The 14,069-nt window shown below is 44.0% G+C and overlaps 1 protein-coding gene across 5 annotated transcripts in view; it reads left to right on the top strand.

Moving 5' to 3' along the window:
- The first annotated feature begins 3,363 nt into the window (after positions 1-3,363).
- TRANK1 (tetratricopeptide repeat and ankyrin repeat containing 1) overlaps positions 3,364-14,069 on the top strand; it is a 49,701-nt gene continuing 38,995 nt past the window's right edge. For 2 of the 5 annotated variants that reach the window (XM_068935809.1, XM_068935805.1), the window contains exons 1-4: positions 3,364-3,459; positions 10,964-11,098; positions 12,792-12,915; positions 13,906-14,056. In XM_068935809.1, the coding sequence (XP_068791910.1) occupies positions 10,965-11,098; positions 12,792-12,915; positions 13,906-14,056 (409 nt within the window). In that variant the 5' untranslated portion in view covers positions 3,364-3,459; position 10,964. Of the gene's footprint in view, positions 3,465-5,523; positions 5,613-6,082; positions 6,476-10,963; positions 11,099-12,791; positions 12,916-13,905; positions 14,057-14,069 lie in introns of those variants that run through there. The other 3 variants (XM_068935807.1, XM_068935806.1, XM_068935808.1) reach the window with 3 other exon arrangements.

Genomic DNA, 14,069 nt, shown 5'->3' with positions numbered 1-14,069 from the left:
GAAAGGTTCACCCTTTTGATTTCTGTTTCCTCCACACCCATTCAAAATGAGGAAATGCAACAGTTTGCACTCAGTAATTCATTGGCAATGTGTGTACGTGGCAGGGCTGCAGCTTTATGAGGTGTTTCACTCTGCACGAGAGGGAAACATGCTGCAGTGCACCTCAGGCAAAGGGTTTACATGCTGTCAAGTTTCATTTTTACCACAGCTAAGAAGAAAAACAAGTTTTGTTTTCTGCCTCGTGACTCATTTGACAAAACACACCCCTGTTTCTGCAGACAGATATAGCAAAGACTGTTTATTGTGAGGGTGATTAGGTCAGAGTCCCTTTTAAGCCAAAAACCGTTCTTCCACTTAGCGCATCAGAACGTATGTGGGTTGGCCCTCGCTGTTTTTCTGCACTGAAGTGAGACGCCCCTAAGTAGTGACGATACACAGTTCCAAGGTTATACTGAACGCCAGATAAGTTAGTCCTGATGAGCCACTCATTCTTCTATTTATATTTCTTTGAATCATTTGAGCGCTTTTGCTTGAATAAGAACTGAAAAATCCCACGTATGGACTTTCATTTCTTTATGTCATTTAGTAAACAAGATTTCCCTGGGGAGCATGCAAAGTTTTTCCACCGAGTACCCTTGCAGCTCCAGAACAGAAATTCTGGCAGGTTTATTGACCCCTTTTCTTAAAAAGTGGCTTTGTCCCATTATTTTGATGTATTTGACTTGGGGTGAGGTGATGTGACAAAAATACCCATGTTAAGGTTAGCATTACTTTTTTTTCTCCAGTCACTAAATCAGCGTCAGGACAATTTCTGTGAAAGCTCAGCACATAAGACAGACAGCTGTGAGTAACATGTTTTTAAATAAGAAAGATGTGCAGATTTTAATACTTGATGCCATAGAAAGACCCTTTTAAAATGTGGTTCATAGAAAAGTGAATTATTGAAGGATCTCTTGCGAAGTATTAATCTTTGTGTGGGTCGTTAATTTGCTTTTTCCAGTGTTAAAAGACAGTGAGAAATTACGGATTAGGAAACAGTTAATTGCCTAAAAAATGGCTAATGGTCGATGTTAACGCATGCATCGTGCGAGAGCAACAGGGATTTATCTGTAAAAGTAATACTATCAGGGCCCAGGACATTTATCTCGATACTGAGCAAAATGTCTGTCATTTTGAAATACATGCCAATGAAGCTCCTGAAACTGTACTTGTATATCTTGGAAAAGGATGCGTTTGTATGAGAACCCATTGTGATTTCATATCTGTATATAATATTAATATAAGTGCAAGTAATCACTCGAATATTTGTACCTGTAACATCACTGAAATCCTAGGATGTGACTTTAATTACTCAGCTCCTGTTACATCTCAGCAGCTGTTGCAGTCCAATTATACGCTAATTCAAAATCTATTGCCTACCCCCATTGGGATGAATCTCACTTTAGTGAGAAAATTGCTGCAACATGATGGTTTGTACAAATTGCTGAAACCCATCCAAGATAACGGGCGAAAAACTTTAATTACTGTTTATCGTGATATAGAAGTACACCGGGTTTTAGAAAGAGTAAGGAAGGATGGAAAACATCAACGGTGGGAAACCCTTCTGGGATGGTCACCAACGGCAATAGGAATTTTTAATCATACTCCGTCCAGTCATAATCCCGCTAGCCCTAACACTGCTGTGCTCGTTACCTGCCGTCATCTTATATGTAAGAGTAGGGTACCTGATAAAACAATTAATTGAAGCGTTTAAATCATATAAATTGATATGCTAGAACATTGCCTGATTAGCAGAAACGTATTACACATAGATTAGTTGTGCAAAAATCAATAATCTATAAAAAGGCCCTATCATAACTTAGTGTATATATAAATACTGTGCTTCAGTTTAATCGCTCATACATGTATCTAGCAGGAATGCTGATAAAAACAAAGGGAGGACTGTTAGAGATGGAAATTGTAGCCGACTTAGCTTCAGCTTAGCATACGTCTGACTCTTACTTAGCCTATGTGCCTAAAGGAGGTGAGGCCTGCAGGCCGCGGGACTGCACTGTAACCCGAAGAACATTGCTGACGACGTGACTGCAAAATCAGCTAGAACCAGCCCTCAGGCGTACAGAGCAGAGCGACCAGAGCGAGCAGAGGTAACGGCTGACCTTTGGATAAGATAAGGTACTGTGGAGCAGGAACTAGCAACCGGCCTGGGATGTAGACGTGATCCAGTCAGAGGGAAAGAGACCGCCGACTCGGTGAAGAAGACTGGAAGAGCCTTTCACTGGCAGGCAGGGAAATAAGACTGTAAAAAGTATGATTACTTAAGAATTATTTTGTTCAGGGTCCCTCCCTGGAGGCATCCAGCTCGAGCTGTTATTCTGTTGTACTGTCTTTTAATTAAATAATTAATTTTGCTGTTATACGTGCCTGAGACTCTGCTCCTCAGAAAGCTAGGGTCGAACTGTTTCCATGACTTCTGCCTTCTCTAGGTTTTCTTAAACCGTGGGATAGTGAAAAAAATAACTACTTTCTCTGGGCAAGGAGTTTTCCTGAGAAATCACTAGGAGTAGTGAAGCACCTCAAGATGAAGACGCGCAACAGAAATGAACACTGGATTTCCACATATGCTGGACACTGCTAAATGATTTTAAAAATTACTTTTACACCTCTGATGCAATGTTAGTGGAAAAATCATTCTTCAGATTTCTGAACATGTTATGAGGTGGGTTGCACGTCATCGTCTCTGTTTTATACATACAGTAACTGAACAGCCAAAAAATCCTATGGCCTGATCTGCAGGGGGGCTAATTACTCCTATGTGGTGCAGAAAATCAAATGCTAGGTGGAGGGCAACACCACAAACAAATCGCACTGTGGACAGAGCTCTGCTGGCTCCCCATCTCTTGCTCTACCACATAGTCTGTGCCACTACGATTCATGACGTGTTGTGAGTTATTAGATTTCAAAGCCATTCATAGTATACATATATTTAAAGATCTTATGGAAAGCACACAGCAATGGGGCTTCCGCACTCGGTGAAGCTTTAAAGAGAAGTCCCAAAATACGAGAGCCAACATTTGCCCGCACAGTCCCACGCTTGAGGAAATCTGTCGAGACACGCCTACACGCCTTTTCCTGGGGGGGGAAAAAAAATAAAATAAAATAAAAAAGCGCGGGAGAGCAGCGCTCTAAGCCCGCGCGGGAGCCGCCCCGTCCCCTCAGGGCGCCCGAGCCGCCGCCGCCGCCGGCGGGCGAGAAGGGCGGGGCGGGGCGCGCGCAGGGCTCGGTTTCGATTCCCAACGGCCGCCCCGCGAGGCGCCCGAGTGACGCGCGGGGCGGGGGCGGGGCCGGGGCCGGGGCCGGGGCCGGGGCCGGGGCGGGGCGGGGCGGGCCGCGGGCGCCGTGAGTAAAGGGGCAGCGGCCGGCGCGCGCCCTGCGGGCTTCGGCGCGCGCCCGCGGCGGCAGGTAGGGTAGGTGGGCGCGCACCGCGGTGCCTACGCCGGGGGGGGAAAGGACGCGGAGCACCGTAGGGAGCCGCCCTCCGAGGGGCTCCGGCGGGGTGTCGCCTTCCCCCTCCGCTCCCGCCGGCCGGTCGCGGCAAAGCTGCTGCCTGCAAAATTTGAGGTTGCGCCTCTTCACGCGCGTGCCTGTCGCGGGAGAGCCCCTCGCGGTGCCACGGGTGTGCTCGGCTTGCATCGCGCTGCGCGGGTGCGCTCGCGTGAGTGCCTTGCATGAGTGCGCTGCGCGGCCGCGCTTGCACGCGAGCATCGGGCTGCGCTGGGAGAGGCGCCTCTTGGGGGTGGCTTCCCGTGCTGGTTGAGCTCGCCTGAACTTCCCCTGAACTTAAGGCGGAGGCTCCCGCCGTTCGGGGGGGGGGGAGCTTCGTGCGCCCCTGCTAAGGGGCGCGGAGGGGGGATGCAAGGCCGGGGGGTGAGGGGGGGCGAGCCGGCAGTGCTCGCTGGGGAGCTTGCCAGGAGATGTGTGGGGTGGCTGAAGAAGGAAGTGCGGCCCTGCTCTTGGCGTGCTTCTGGAAGCGTGTGCTCGCTCCGTGCACGGCCCGCAGGGAACAGCGGGGAGAGGTGTTGCGATGTGCCTGTGCTTAAGAAGAGAAAGAAGTGAGAGGGCTCCCTTGTCATAGCCCTGAGCTAATTGTCTTGAGTGGTTTTGGATCCGTTCCCTGATAAGCCAAACTGTTGTAGCAGGTCGTGGAGCGGTCACTTAACAAATAGACGTTTTATTTGAAGAGTAGTTTGACCAAGTGGGGAAAAAAAAAAAAAAACAAAGATCTTTTGTCAGCCTTTGTATTTATTGCTCAATTTACAGAAAACAAACTTCAAGATGATGGAGTGAGTTTATTGCAAATGGGAAGAGGCTTTGCATTCCCTTGAAAACAGGCAAAAAGGAGTGTTTCCTACCTGTTTTTTTGCCTATGCACAATTAGACTTGTTGGTGTTGACTGCGAACTGTGCACAAGCTTAAAAACCTTGCTGATGGGAGAACCTTGGTTTTTTTGTTTTTTTTGTTTCTATTCCATTCCAGATGTCACATCATCTTGAGCTAATCTATACAAAGGAAACATTGAGACTGCTTCTTACCCTTGCTTTCTTACCCGGTCAGCTCTGCTTGATGACAGGGACATTCTTAGCCTGAGTAAACAAGGGCAGCAGTGTAAACACCTCTCTTGGGCTGCATTGGAGCTGGCGGGGCTGAGCTGGGCTCGGGATTTCAAGGTTCTTGTTTTGTTTCGAAGCACAGGAAGCAGGTCGACTGTTCTGCTGTTTTGTGGGGTGTGTGGGGTTTTTTTTTTTTTGTTGGTAATAGAGTAATGACACTGTGGAGGTAGAATGTGGAACATGTTCTTGCATCCCTTTTTCTGTGCATAAAAAGGGGGATGTTAACTCCTTTCTTAGCTTACTAAAAAAAGTAGTGCTACTGGAGACCGTAAGTATACGTGTGTATACTTGGTTTCTTGTGAAAATGAAACTCTATGCCTGCCTTTATCTCTGTTTCTTGTAGGTATAGCTTCTTATTGGCAGGTTATAAAGAGGAGAGGCTCACTGGAAACTGAAAGCAAAAATCCAGTTGTGTTTCCCATAGCAAAACAGGATATGCTGGGGACCCGCGCCAGGCTTGCCACTAGCTCCAGCTCTGAAGCCCTCTTCAAAGAAAGCTAATGCACGTGTGCTCTGCAGGGGCTCAGCCACGGGCGGGGAGGAGGGATGACCGCGGGTGACACCTGACATCCAGGGTGGCGCGGCAGAGCCTTGCCTGAAGACTTGGGTCGTCGTGTTAATCAGCAACGCATCGAGGTCTTGCAGCCTGGGGGAGCTGCTTCATCTTTTGCTAGTGGTGTTTTTTCCTGGTAGTTTTTCTGGGAGGCTTTCCAAAATGAGGTGTAATCTCACCATCGTGAGGACACCTGAAGCGGTTAAGGACAGGTGCAGGGAGTCCCGGGTGGTGGCAGCGAGTCAGGGTTTCCCGGTTCTGTTGCACCGTTCATGGATGCGTAACTCTTTTTTCCCAGGGAGGGCTCACAGTGTAAAGCAGGTCCAAAGCTGGTTGCCTGACGTGCGTGTTCAGCTCTCATTTTGTACGACAGGAGTTTAAAAAGTTAAGATGTATGTATTTATTTATTTTCTCCTCCTAGATGGCTTGCTTTTGATTTCAGTTTCCTTAGTCAATCGCTTGCTGGCCTGGCGCCTTGCCTGCGAGCGAGTCGACCACAAATCCTCCTCTTGGGGAGGTCCTTGCAGCATCCTGCTCTGGAGGCTTTGCCCGCTGCCAGTCGACAGGGTGGATGTGGTAGTTGTGGCCAGGTTGGGTCCCGTTTTGTGGTGGTGTGGGTGGTCACGCGCCGCAGGGGAGCCGAGCTGCTCGGTGGGGCCACCTCCGTGAGTGTGTCCTGTGCAGAGGTGGGACGACTGGGCTTAGCTGTTAGTAACAGTGTCTTTTTGACAGCTTGCCTAAAGTGAAACCAATGTGCACGGATAACGTGGAGGCTCGGATCTTCTCGTGTTTGCATTCGGCTTGTTTCACCCCTGGATGTTATGCTTGTTTTTCCTTATCTGGTTTGTACCTAACATTGCAGATATGAACAGACCATTGAGGCATTGGTACTAATTGTATCCTGGCACATAGGGTGTGTTTGCCAAGCGTCGATAAGGAAGTGTATCTTCTTTCTGACAACATCTGTACCCCGCGAGCAGCAGTTTGACTGCGTTTCTAGGGGAAAGCTTAGTACGAAATAAAGAGCACTTGAGGATGTTGCACCTAGTTCATTGCAGCAACCCACAAGCACCTCCTGTGACCACAGCGTGGAGAAGTCTCACAGCTGACTTGCAAAATATAGACTTGGCATTTGCATCCTAGACCTGGTGCAGGCAGATATCCGGCCCCAGAGCACGATACGGTTCGTGTGCTCATGCACACCAGCGGTTGGGCTGATGCCGTGTGGTGTCGTACTGCTGTGAGGCACGAAAAGGTAGGTTGGACTGGGGCCGGCTTCTAGTGGTAACAAAGAGACTTTGGCTCTTCCAGGTTCCTGTGTGAATCTGGAAAGGAGCCTGGCAGCAAGCGTGGTTTTTTGTTTCACAGGGCAAGGTGGAAAAGTGTTTTATTTTCTAGGTGACATGCTTTTGATATGAGTGGACCAGCTTCTCCAAGGCGAGCTCATGTATTTTACAAAGGTTGAAAGCAGTCCTGATGAGGTAGCAATAGAGCATTTGATTAAAATGTTCAAATAGTCACAAATACCATTACTAATTTTTCCAGACTAGACAGATCCTTGAGGATGGCCATGTCTAAACCCAAGTTTGTTTCTCTTCCACTGTGCAAAGTTTTCTAACGAGTCTAATATGGCCTAATCTGTTACGACCTGTTCACACTGATCGCAGAATTTGTCTTTTTCTGTGCTGTTTTTCCAATACCTCCTCTGAAAACAGTCTTTAAGATTTTTTTTTTTTTTGTTCGCCATTTTGGCGTTTGGTGGAAAAGCACAACTCCTTTAAGAAAACCCTTTTTTTTGCTTTTCACATACGTCCGTTTCGGTATGTGCTGAAGGTGTCTTTCAGAAGACCTGTATGGACCCTTTTCCAGGTTGCCATAGGACTTCTCGGAGAAACAGCCGGATAGATGGTGGCAGGTGGCTGGAGCCACCCCTCTGGTGTGGTGGGTCTGGGTGACGTGGCCGTGTCCTCTCCTGTGGCGCTCTGCTCTTGCAGCTGGCGCGCTTTCATGAGGCACGAGCTGTGGGGAGCCGAGAGGCTTCCTGGTGAGAAAACACCTATTGTCTGAATGCTGATGAGGGTTTCGGTGCTTATTGTCTGCTGGGTTTTGTCTTCTCTACCTATTGCTAGTTGGGAAAAGGTAGAAAGAGGAAGGATTATATATTCCTCTGCTTAATAGGAATGAGGAATGCACAGTCTTTGGAAGTTGAATTTCCTAGAAGTGAGAGGATACTCATTTTCCACCACTGTTCAAAACCAGATGCAGAACTCACCAAACTGGTGCACTTCGCTTGCTGCTTGCATTACAGGAAGTTGCTATGCCTCAAGAATAAAACCATTATTCTGCCGCAGAGTACTGCCATAGGGACAAACCCTCAAAACTTAGCTTTTAGCAGCAATAGTAGTTAAAAAGCTTTGCTTTGAAGAACTTCCAGATCTAGTTTCTCTTCTATGAATAATTAGTGTAACACACTTTGTCTCTTAAAGTATGTAAACCAGATGCATACAGAAGAAACAAGCTATTCGGGGTCATTCTCAGAATTACTGATAATGAAGTTTTTGGTGCTGTCAGCCTGAGATGTTCAGAAATCGCAAGCTGGCCTCTTGAAAGGTGCCTGGCATGAGGAGTACAACACTTCTCGAGAATGACGAGTGGATTCTCTGAGCACTCTCTAGTCACGTTTTCCAGCCTATCTGCTCAAATGGGAGGTGTCAAAACGTAGCCTTGTAAATCCCCCCCCAAACTGACTTGCCCTGGAGGATACTTTGACTGAAACAGTTCCAGTGGGGACACCAACTGTTGCAGTAAAACAGAGTTGGCAGCGTGTGAAGTAAATGGGAATTTTGCCCGTTGGCAGCAGTAGGAATTGGATGAGAGTGTGACTTTAACTGTATCATTTTTTTGTTCTAATGCTGCAAGTATGAATGAACATGCTTCGTTTTGCAGTCGTGCTGGTGACTTCAGGAGCAGTAAACAACTTAACAGAAAATAGACTGTCTTATCTCACCCCGTCCCTTTTTTTTTTTCCCTCTCCTCTCTCTCTCAACGTTGCACTGACAGCAGTGGGAGAAGGGAAGAGGGTCTCCCAGGACTTAGGGTGTCCCCATAAATGTTTGTGTTTCACTGGCTCCATATCTTAGGAGAAATCCCCACGTTAGGAAGCGAAGGTGTCTCACCAAGAAAATAATTTTCATTAAGTTTCCTTCAAATGCAGTTGTGATCCTGGCTTTCTGCCTTTTACCTAGGCCTGCAGAAGCCAGAGTAATAAATGATGCTTTTGTTTAGTGCTTGCTGTGATCAATAGACTTTATACAATAGGTCTTCGTTCTGCTAGTCGGCTGGATTTGAGTTAAAATTGTTTATGCTTCAGGAAGCTATTAGGCAATAGCAAGACATGCTGTGCTAGTCCATACAGCAGTTCTCTTGGATAATTAACTCGGATGCTGGATTTTCATGCCTGGCTGTCTCTTGGGCCTGCAAACATGGGTGTAATTGCTAAAGCCCACAGCAGATATCCCAGTTACTTAAATGATGTACAGCTTGGAGCGTTGGCTGGTAAGCCCCAGTGCTGCGGAAGGACCCCTGGCGCGCGTGCTCTGCTGGAAGTCCTGTCACCGGAGCCGAAACAGGACCCTCCGTCCTGCAGCATCTTGGCACGCAACATGCTTGCAAGTCCTTTGAAAGCACAGGTTGCAGTTGAAGGTCTTCTGCTGTCCTATGGAAAAAATAGTGCTTTAAACTTCTTTTAAATACTTTTTTTTTTGTAATTTTACTTCAAATAGACCCCCATGGAAAAATCAGATAAATGAATATAATTATGGGTGAAAGTTTCAGCTGATGTAGAAGCACAGCCTTAATGGAGGGGAAAAAAAAGTTTGAACTTGAGCTGTGATTTAGAAAATAACAAACTCTTGTATTCCCGCATCAAGAAATTCCTGTGTAGATAACTGGTTTAGGATTCTTCTTGGTGAAAATCATTTATTTAACCCTCTTCTGTTGCTAAAAAGTTGAAAGCTGAAAAATACAAGGCAGAACCATCTTTTTAGCATGTGCTTTTTAGCGTTTGCTTTTTATTTTTTGCACTGCTACTCCACTGTTACTTCCCCCCGCCCCCCTTCTTCCCCTCAATATTTCCCACACGTGGAACGTAAACGAAGTCCCACTCGCATGATGAGCACGCTGGGCTCACTGGCTGGACTAGTATTATTTTTAAAATATAAACTTCATGCACATTGTCCAACAAAGTCATGATTTATTTGCCGAGGGAATTGGTGTCATAATTGCTCCTTTGGCACAGCTTGGTTGTCCTGTCCTCCCTCCCTGAAACAGATGGGACCTGTTATTAGTGTATAGCCAGAGATTCTCCTGGGCTTTTCATGCATTTTGGAATTAGCAAGGCGATGTTTGGGTTGCAGGCGGCATCGCAGACCGTTTATTTGCTTAAATGAATAAAACATATCTTCCAGCGGGTCTTGCCTGGCACCTCGGGTGTGCTGCTCGGTGCAGGTATTGTCCCGTCGATCGAGTCGACTTGTGCCCTTAAGCAAGGGAGGCAAAGCGGGATCCATCGTGGGTCTCTTGATACCTCTGCATCGCACCGCGGCGGTGACGTTCAGCACCTCAGGTGCTTCCTGAGTCGTGAGGAGAAGTCCTGCAGAGAGAGCATGTCAGCAGAGCTGCTTGTTTTGCGTGTGCGTTCATCTGGGTTAAAAACACCTGGTTTGCTCCCTTGTGAGGTGATTGGACAGATTGTTTTAGTGACGGTCTTGCAGGCTGTGTTGCTTGCTGTGCTCCAGGCCTGCTAATACCTGGATAATAAGTAAACCTGAGCATTCCTGTTTGGTGAATTAATCTTACTGGCTAGTACTAAGATCTGTGAGATAAATAGAGCTTTCCACATTGTGAAAAACAATTCTACCTGAGGCTTTAGAATTTGATTTTTCCTGTCTGTGACTTTGACCTGCAATTTTTTTTCCCTTTGCATGTTTCCTTTATCTGGCTACTTAATTATGTGGCTAGTTTTATTTGAGGAACCCGATTTTGTGATTTCAGTTACGACTTTTTCTAATGAACTGCCGTTGATGGTTGTCCCAGCTTTTATATTTTCTCTAGATGCTTACCATATTCATTTTTATACATATTTTAAATTGAATTAAAACTTTCTGCAGTATTAATATACTTACATTTCAGTATTTTTCTGGTAGTAGTCAATTTTTTAGTCCAGTTTTGAGTACGTTGGGCTATTAAATGTATAACAAAAAAGACTGGAGAAAAATGTCACATTTAACAGTAAAAAAAAAAAAAAACAGTAAATACATTTAAATTAGTTAAACACAACTTATATGTTCATGTATTTCTTAAGTATATTAACTCTGCTGGTCATCTCAAACTTTTCCTCCTGGATTTAGAGTATGTGCACACATTTAAATAATTTGGAATCTTAATTTTAAAAATGTCATTTAAGACCTGAGAAAAAAATCGAAAAAAATATATTCCACTGGTGGATCAGGTTGCCTAAGGTTGATTAAAAAAATAGATGGAAGGTTGAGGTAGCAGCAGCAAAGATGAGATTAGCACCTCAATTCTATTTGACTATTTCAAATGCAGCAAACAAAAGAGGTGAGGTTTTTATCTTCCTTTTTAAATATGCAAAACCTGAGATGAACATTTAAATGGATTTTGGGGGAAAGAAGTGCTTCATAACTCAGTGCTTTATTTGATTTTTGTTTTTACTTTCAATTAGCATGGATGCCATGGAGCATGCACAGTTTATGAGACAAGCTGGGAATCAGGATTTTAAAAATGGAAATTACTCTTTGGCCATCAGAAAGTATGATCAAGCTTTGCATATGCTCATTTATTTAAGTCAGTGGATCCCGTAAGTATTTTCTAATTACAAGGTGTAAATCATAAGACAGGCTGAATTTTGTGCAGCTCTGCTATTAACTTGGAACTGTATTTCCTGCCTTGACACTTGACTTTTCTATATCTTTTCTATATTCTGTATCACTTGACTTTCCTATATCATACTCTTCAGTGTACCAGGAATTAGTTAGGTATTATAGTCTGAAAATTTTTATATAAGCATTAATTATAAGTTAATGTAATTAAAGCTTGGGAATCTGCTCCCACTGTGTTGATGTGTTAAATATATTTCTGTCCTTAGCTGACGTATTGTGGATTAATATTTCTGTGATTCTGCCAGGTACTGGTCTTGTCTGTGGCCTGTTTTTATATTGGCCATCTGATTATTTTTAAAATGCTTCATACAAGTTGCTTTGTTCAGGTTATTTGGACGTCCTTATTATTCAAAGATTTGGTCAAAAGTAATTTTTCAGGGGAAGAGTTCTTTGAATACTTCTTTTCAAATGTTAAGTGCTCTTCATCCTCAGTTAATATCACTTGCCAGTGTTATTAGCTGTTAAATAATTAATCAAGGTAACGAGTGAATATTCTGGGGTGTATCTGGGGAGTGAAACAGGGCGAGGGCAGAGCCCAGCAGCCCATTTCGGCTGGGCGAAGGTGTCTGCCCCGGCCGATCACGGGCTTCGTCCTACCGTAGAGGTTGGCTCCTTCACGTCTCCTTTCCCCTTCCCACTGGCAACGGCAGGACGTGCTTGCATGGAAAATACTACTCTGGACGCATTTAATGTAGCTGAAACCACTTTCTTTAGGGTGGGCTGGTAGATAGGAGTACGATGGAGGATGCAACATCGTGCCGCATATAATTTGTGTGAGCACAGGCAAAACAGGCTTTTCCAGTTCCTCAGTGCCCTGTGGACTGTGGTCACATAAATTGTGTGCAACTCCTTCCAAAAACTCTCCTTTGGATCCTGGTGGCTCCATGTTAGTGTATTTGGTTCTCTCAAATATATATTTTTATTTCTGCAGCTGGTGTAAATGTGGATAATTCTGTTGGCTTCATCAACTGGTGATACAGTAAAATATTTCCACCTGGATTTTTTGATGACCAAGATATTTCCACCTAGCTGCTTCCACTCATGTGTCTGTTTTTCCCTCCACTCACAGAATGTCTCGGTGTTTCTGGATGGTCTTAACTTCCTCTTACAGCCTCATACCATGTTATTCTAGTAGATTGGCTTTATGCTTTGGAAGTGACCAGTAGACCTAGGGACCTTCAGGTCATCTGTGTATAGACTAGCATAACATATTTTCAGTATTTTTTTTATCCAGAGGTTAAAAAAAAAAACAACTTTGAAAATAGTCCATTTCACAGTGTTACAGTGTCTCATAAACATCAGAGAGGGGTATGGTGCACAATGAGGCTTGCTTGTTCAATCTTAGTAGTGGTGTTTCATGAGTCACCTGTGTAACATTACTATTCTTCTAAAGAAGTCTTGCCCCAGCATTTTCCAAAGGATGTTACTAAGAAGTTTTATAGCTGAGATTCCAATTATCTTTGCTTTCTACAACTTCTTTTTTTCCCCTCTTCTAATTTTGTTGGGTGGAATGATCATAGATTTTTTTTTTTTCCTTGTAGCTAACTATAAAGCACCATGTATCTTTTTTCCGTTAATGACTAAACAGTTATATACTGTTAACTGTCACAGGTGTTCCAGAGACATAGCTGTGTTACACTGCAACAAATCAAATGCCTTGTACAGTCTTGGTAGATGGAGAGAAGCAGCTTTTTCGGCCTATGAGAGCTTACAGTGGGATCCAGAGTATGTTAAGGTACTGAAGTTTTAAGCTGGCAGCTTTTGCCTACTTTATTTTTTTTTTAAACAAGTGTCAATATCTGCTTCTTATTGTTGTTTTTTTAAGATGCAAAGAACAAATATAGCATAAAATTCCAGAATCAGTGTCTGAAGATGTAGGTGAACAGAAGAATTACTACTGCAATAGTCCTTTTAATCGAGTGGAGCAGCTCCCAGAGTCTCTAGTAGAAAGTATACGGTTTAAACATGGTAGAATTGCGTGCAAATGTCAGTTTAACTTGCACTGAATCACAGCGTGTCGATTAGATGTTTAGAACAAATCAATTTCACTGTGGCTCTGAGTCATAAGTTTAGTGATAAGTTTGAGTATATTCAATTGCATTGACTGAATAATATACGCGTTATGGTAAATACTGAAAAATGCTACGGAGGAGTAAAATGAACTTGTATTCTGGACATTGTAATAAAGACTTTTCCTGTCCAGAGGGAGTCAAAATACAGTTGTTTACCAAAGAATGCAAACGCATACTACTATTTTCCAAAGTTTGTGTTCCAGAATTTATTGTTCTTTCACAGTATCTATAGTGACCTCAGTAATTTACAATATAGTAGATTGTGAATTTTGAGGTATATTGGCTACATGTTTTTTTGAATATGTATGAGAGAAGCAGTGAAAATAGTATTATAGGTCGTGTTCTAGCATAATTAGTGAATTTAGGAGAAAATGATATTTTGCTGTATAGTGAAGATTTGAATATTTTCTCAACAAGAATATTGAGTGTAGCAGACTGGTGATTCTTTAAGAGAATAAAAGATTGTCTTGTGTTCTCAAGCAATTTCATATTTTTACCATGTTAGGTAAAACAGTTTTTCAGCTATCTTGGTATTGATACTTTGAAAGCCAAAGTCTCTGTGCAGACAGTTGCAGTAGGGATTTCTCTAATGGGTCTTTCTGTCTCCTAAATTGTTGGCAGCTCATGGTGGTTTTTGTTCTTTTTTTCCTTAGGCTTATTATAGAGCTGGCCACTCCCTGATCATGTTGTCAAAGTCTTTTGAGGCAGTTTCTGCATTTCATAAGGGTTTGAGTCTTCTGAATGCTTCTGCAGACCAATCTCAAGTCGCTGATTTTGTAGCGGGAATCTTCATAAGTGTCAATGGTAAAAGTTAAAT

The sequence above is a fragment of the Struthio camelus genome, chromosome 2 (genome assembly GCF_040807025.1).
Source record: "Struthio camelus isolate bStrCam1 chromosome 2, bStrCam1.hap1, whole genome shotgun sequence".
NCBI classification, from domain to species: domain Eukaryota; kingdom Metazoa; phylum Chordata; class Aves; order Struthioniformes; family Struthionidae; genus Struthio; species Struthio camelus.
Note: the sequence above shows the minus strand (reverse complement) of the source record. Positions and strands in the feature narration are given on the sequence as shown.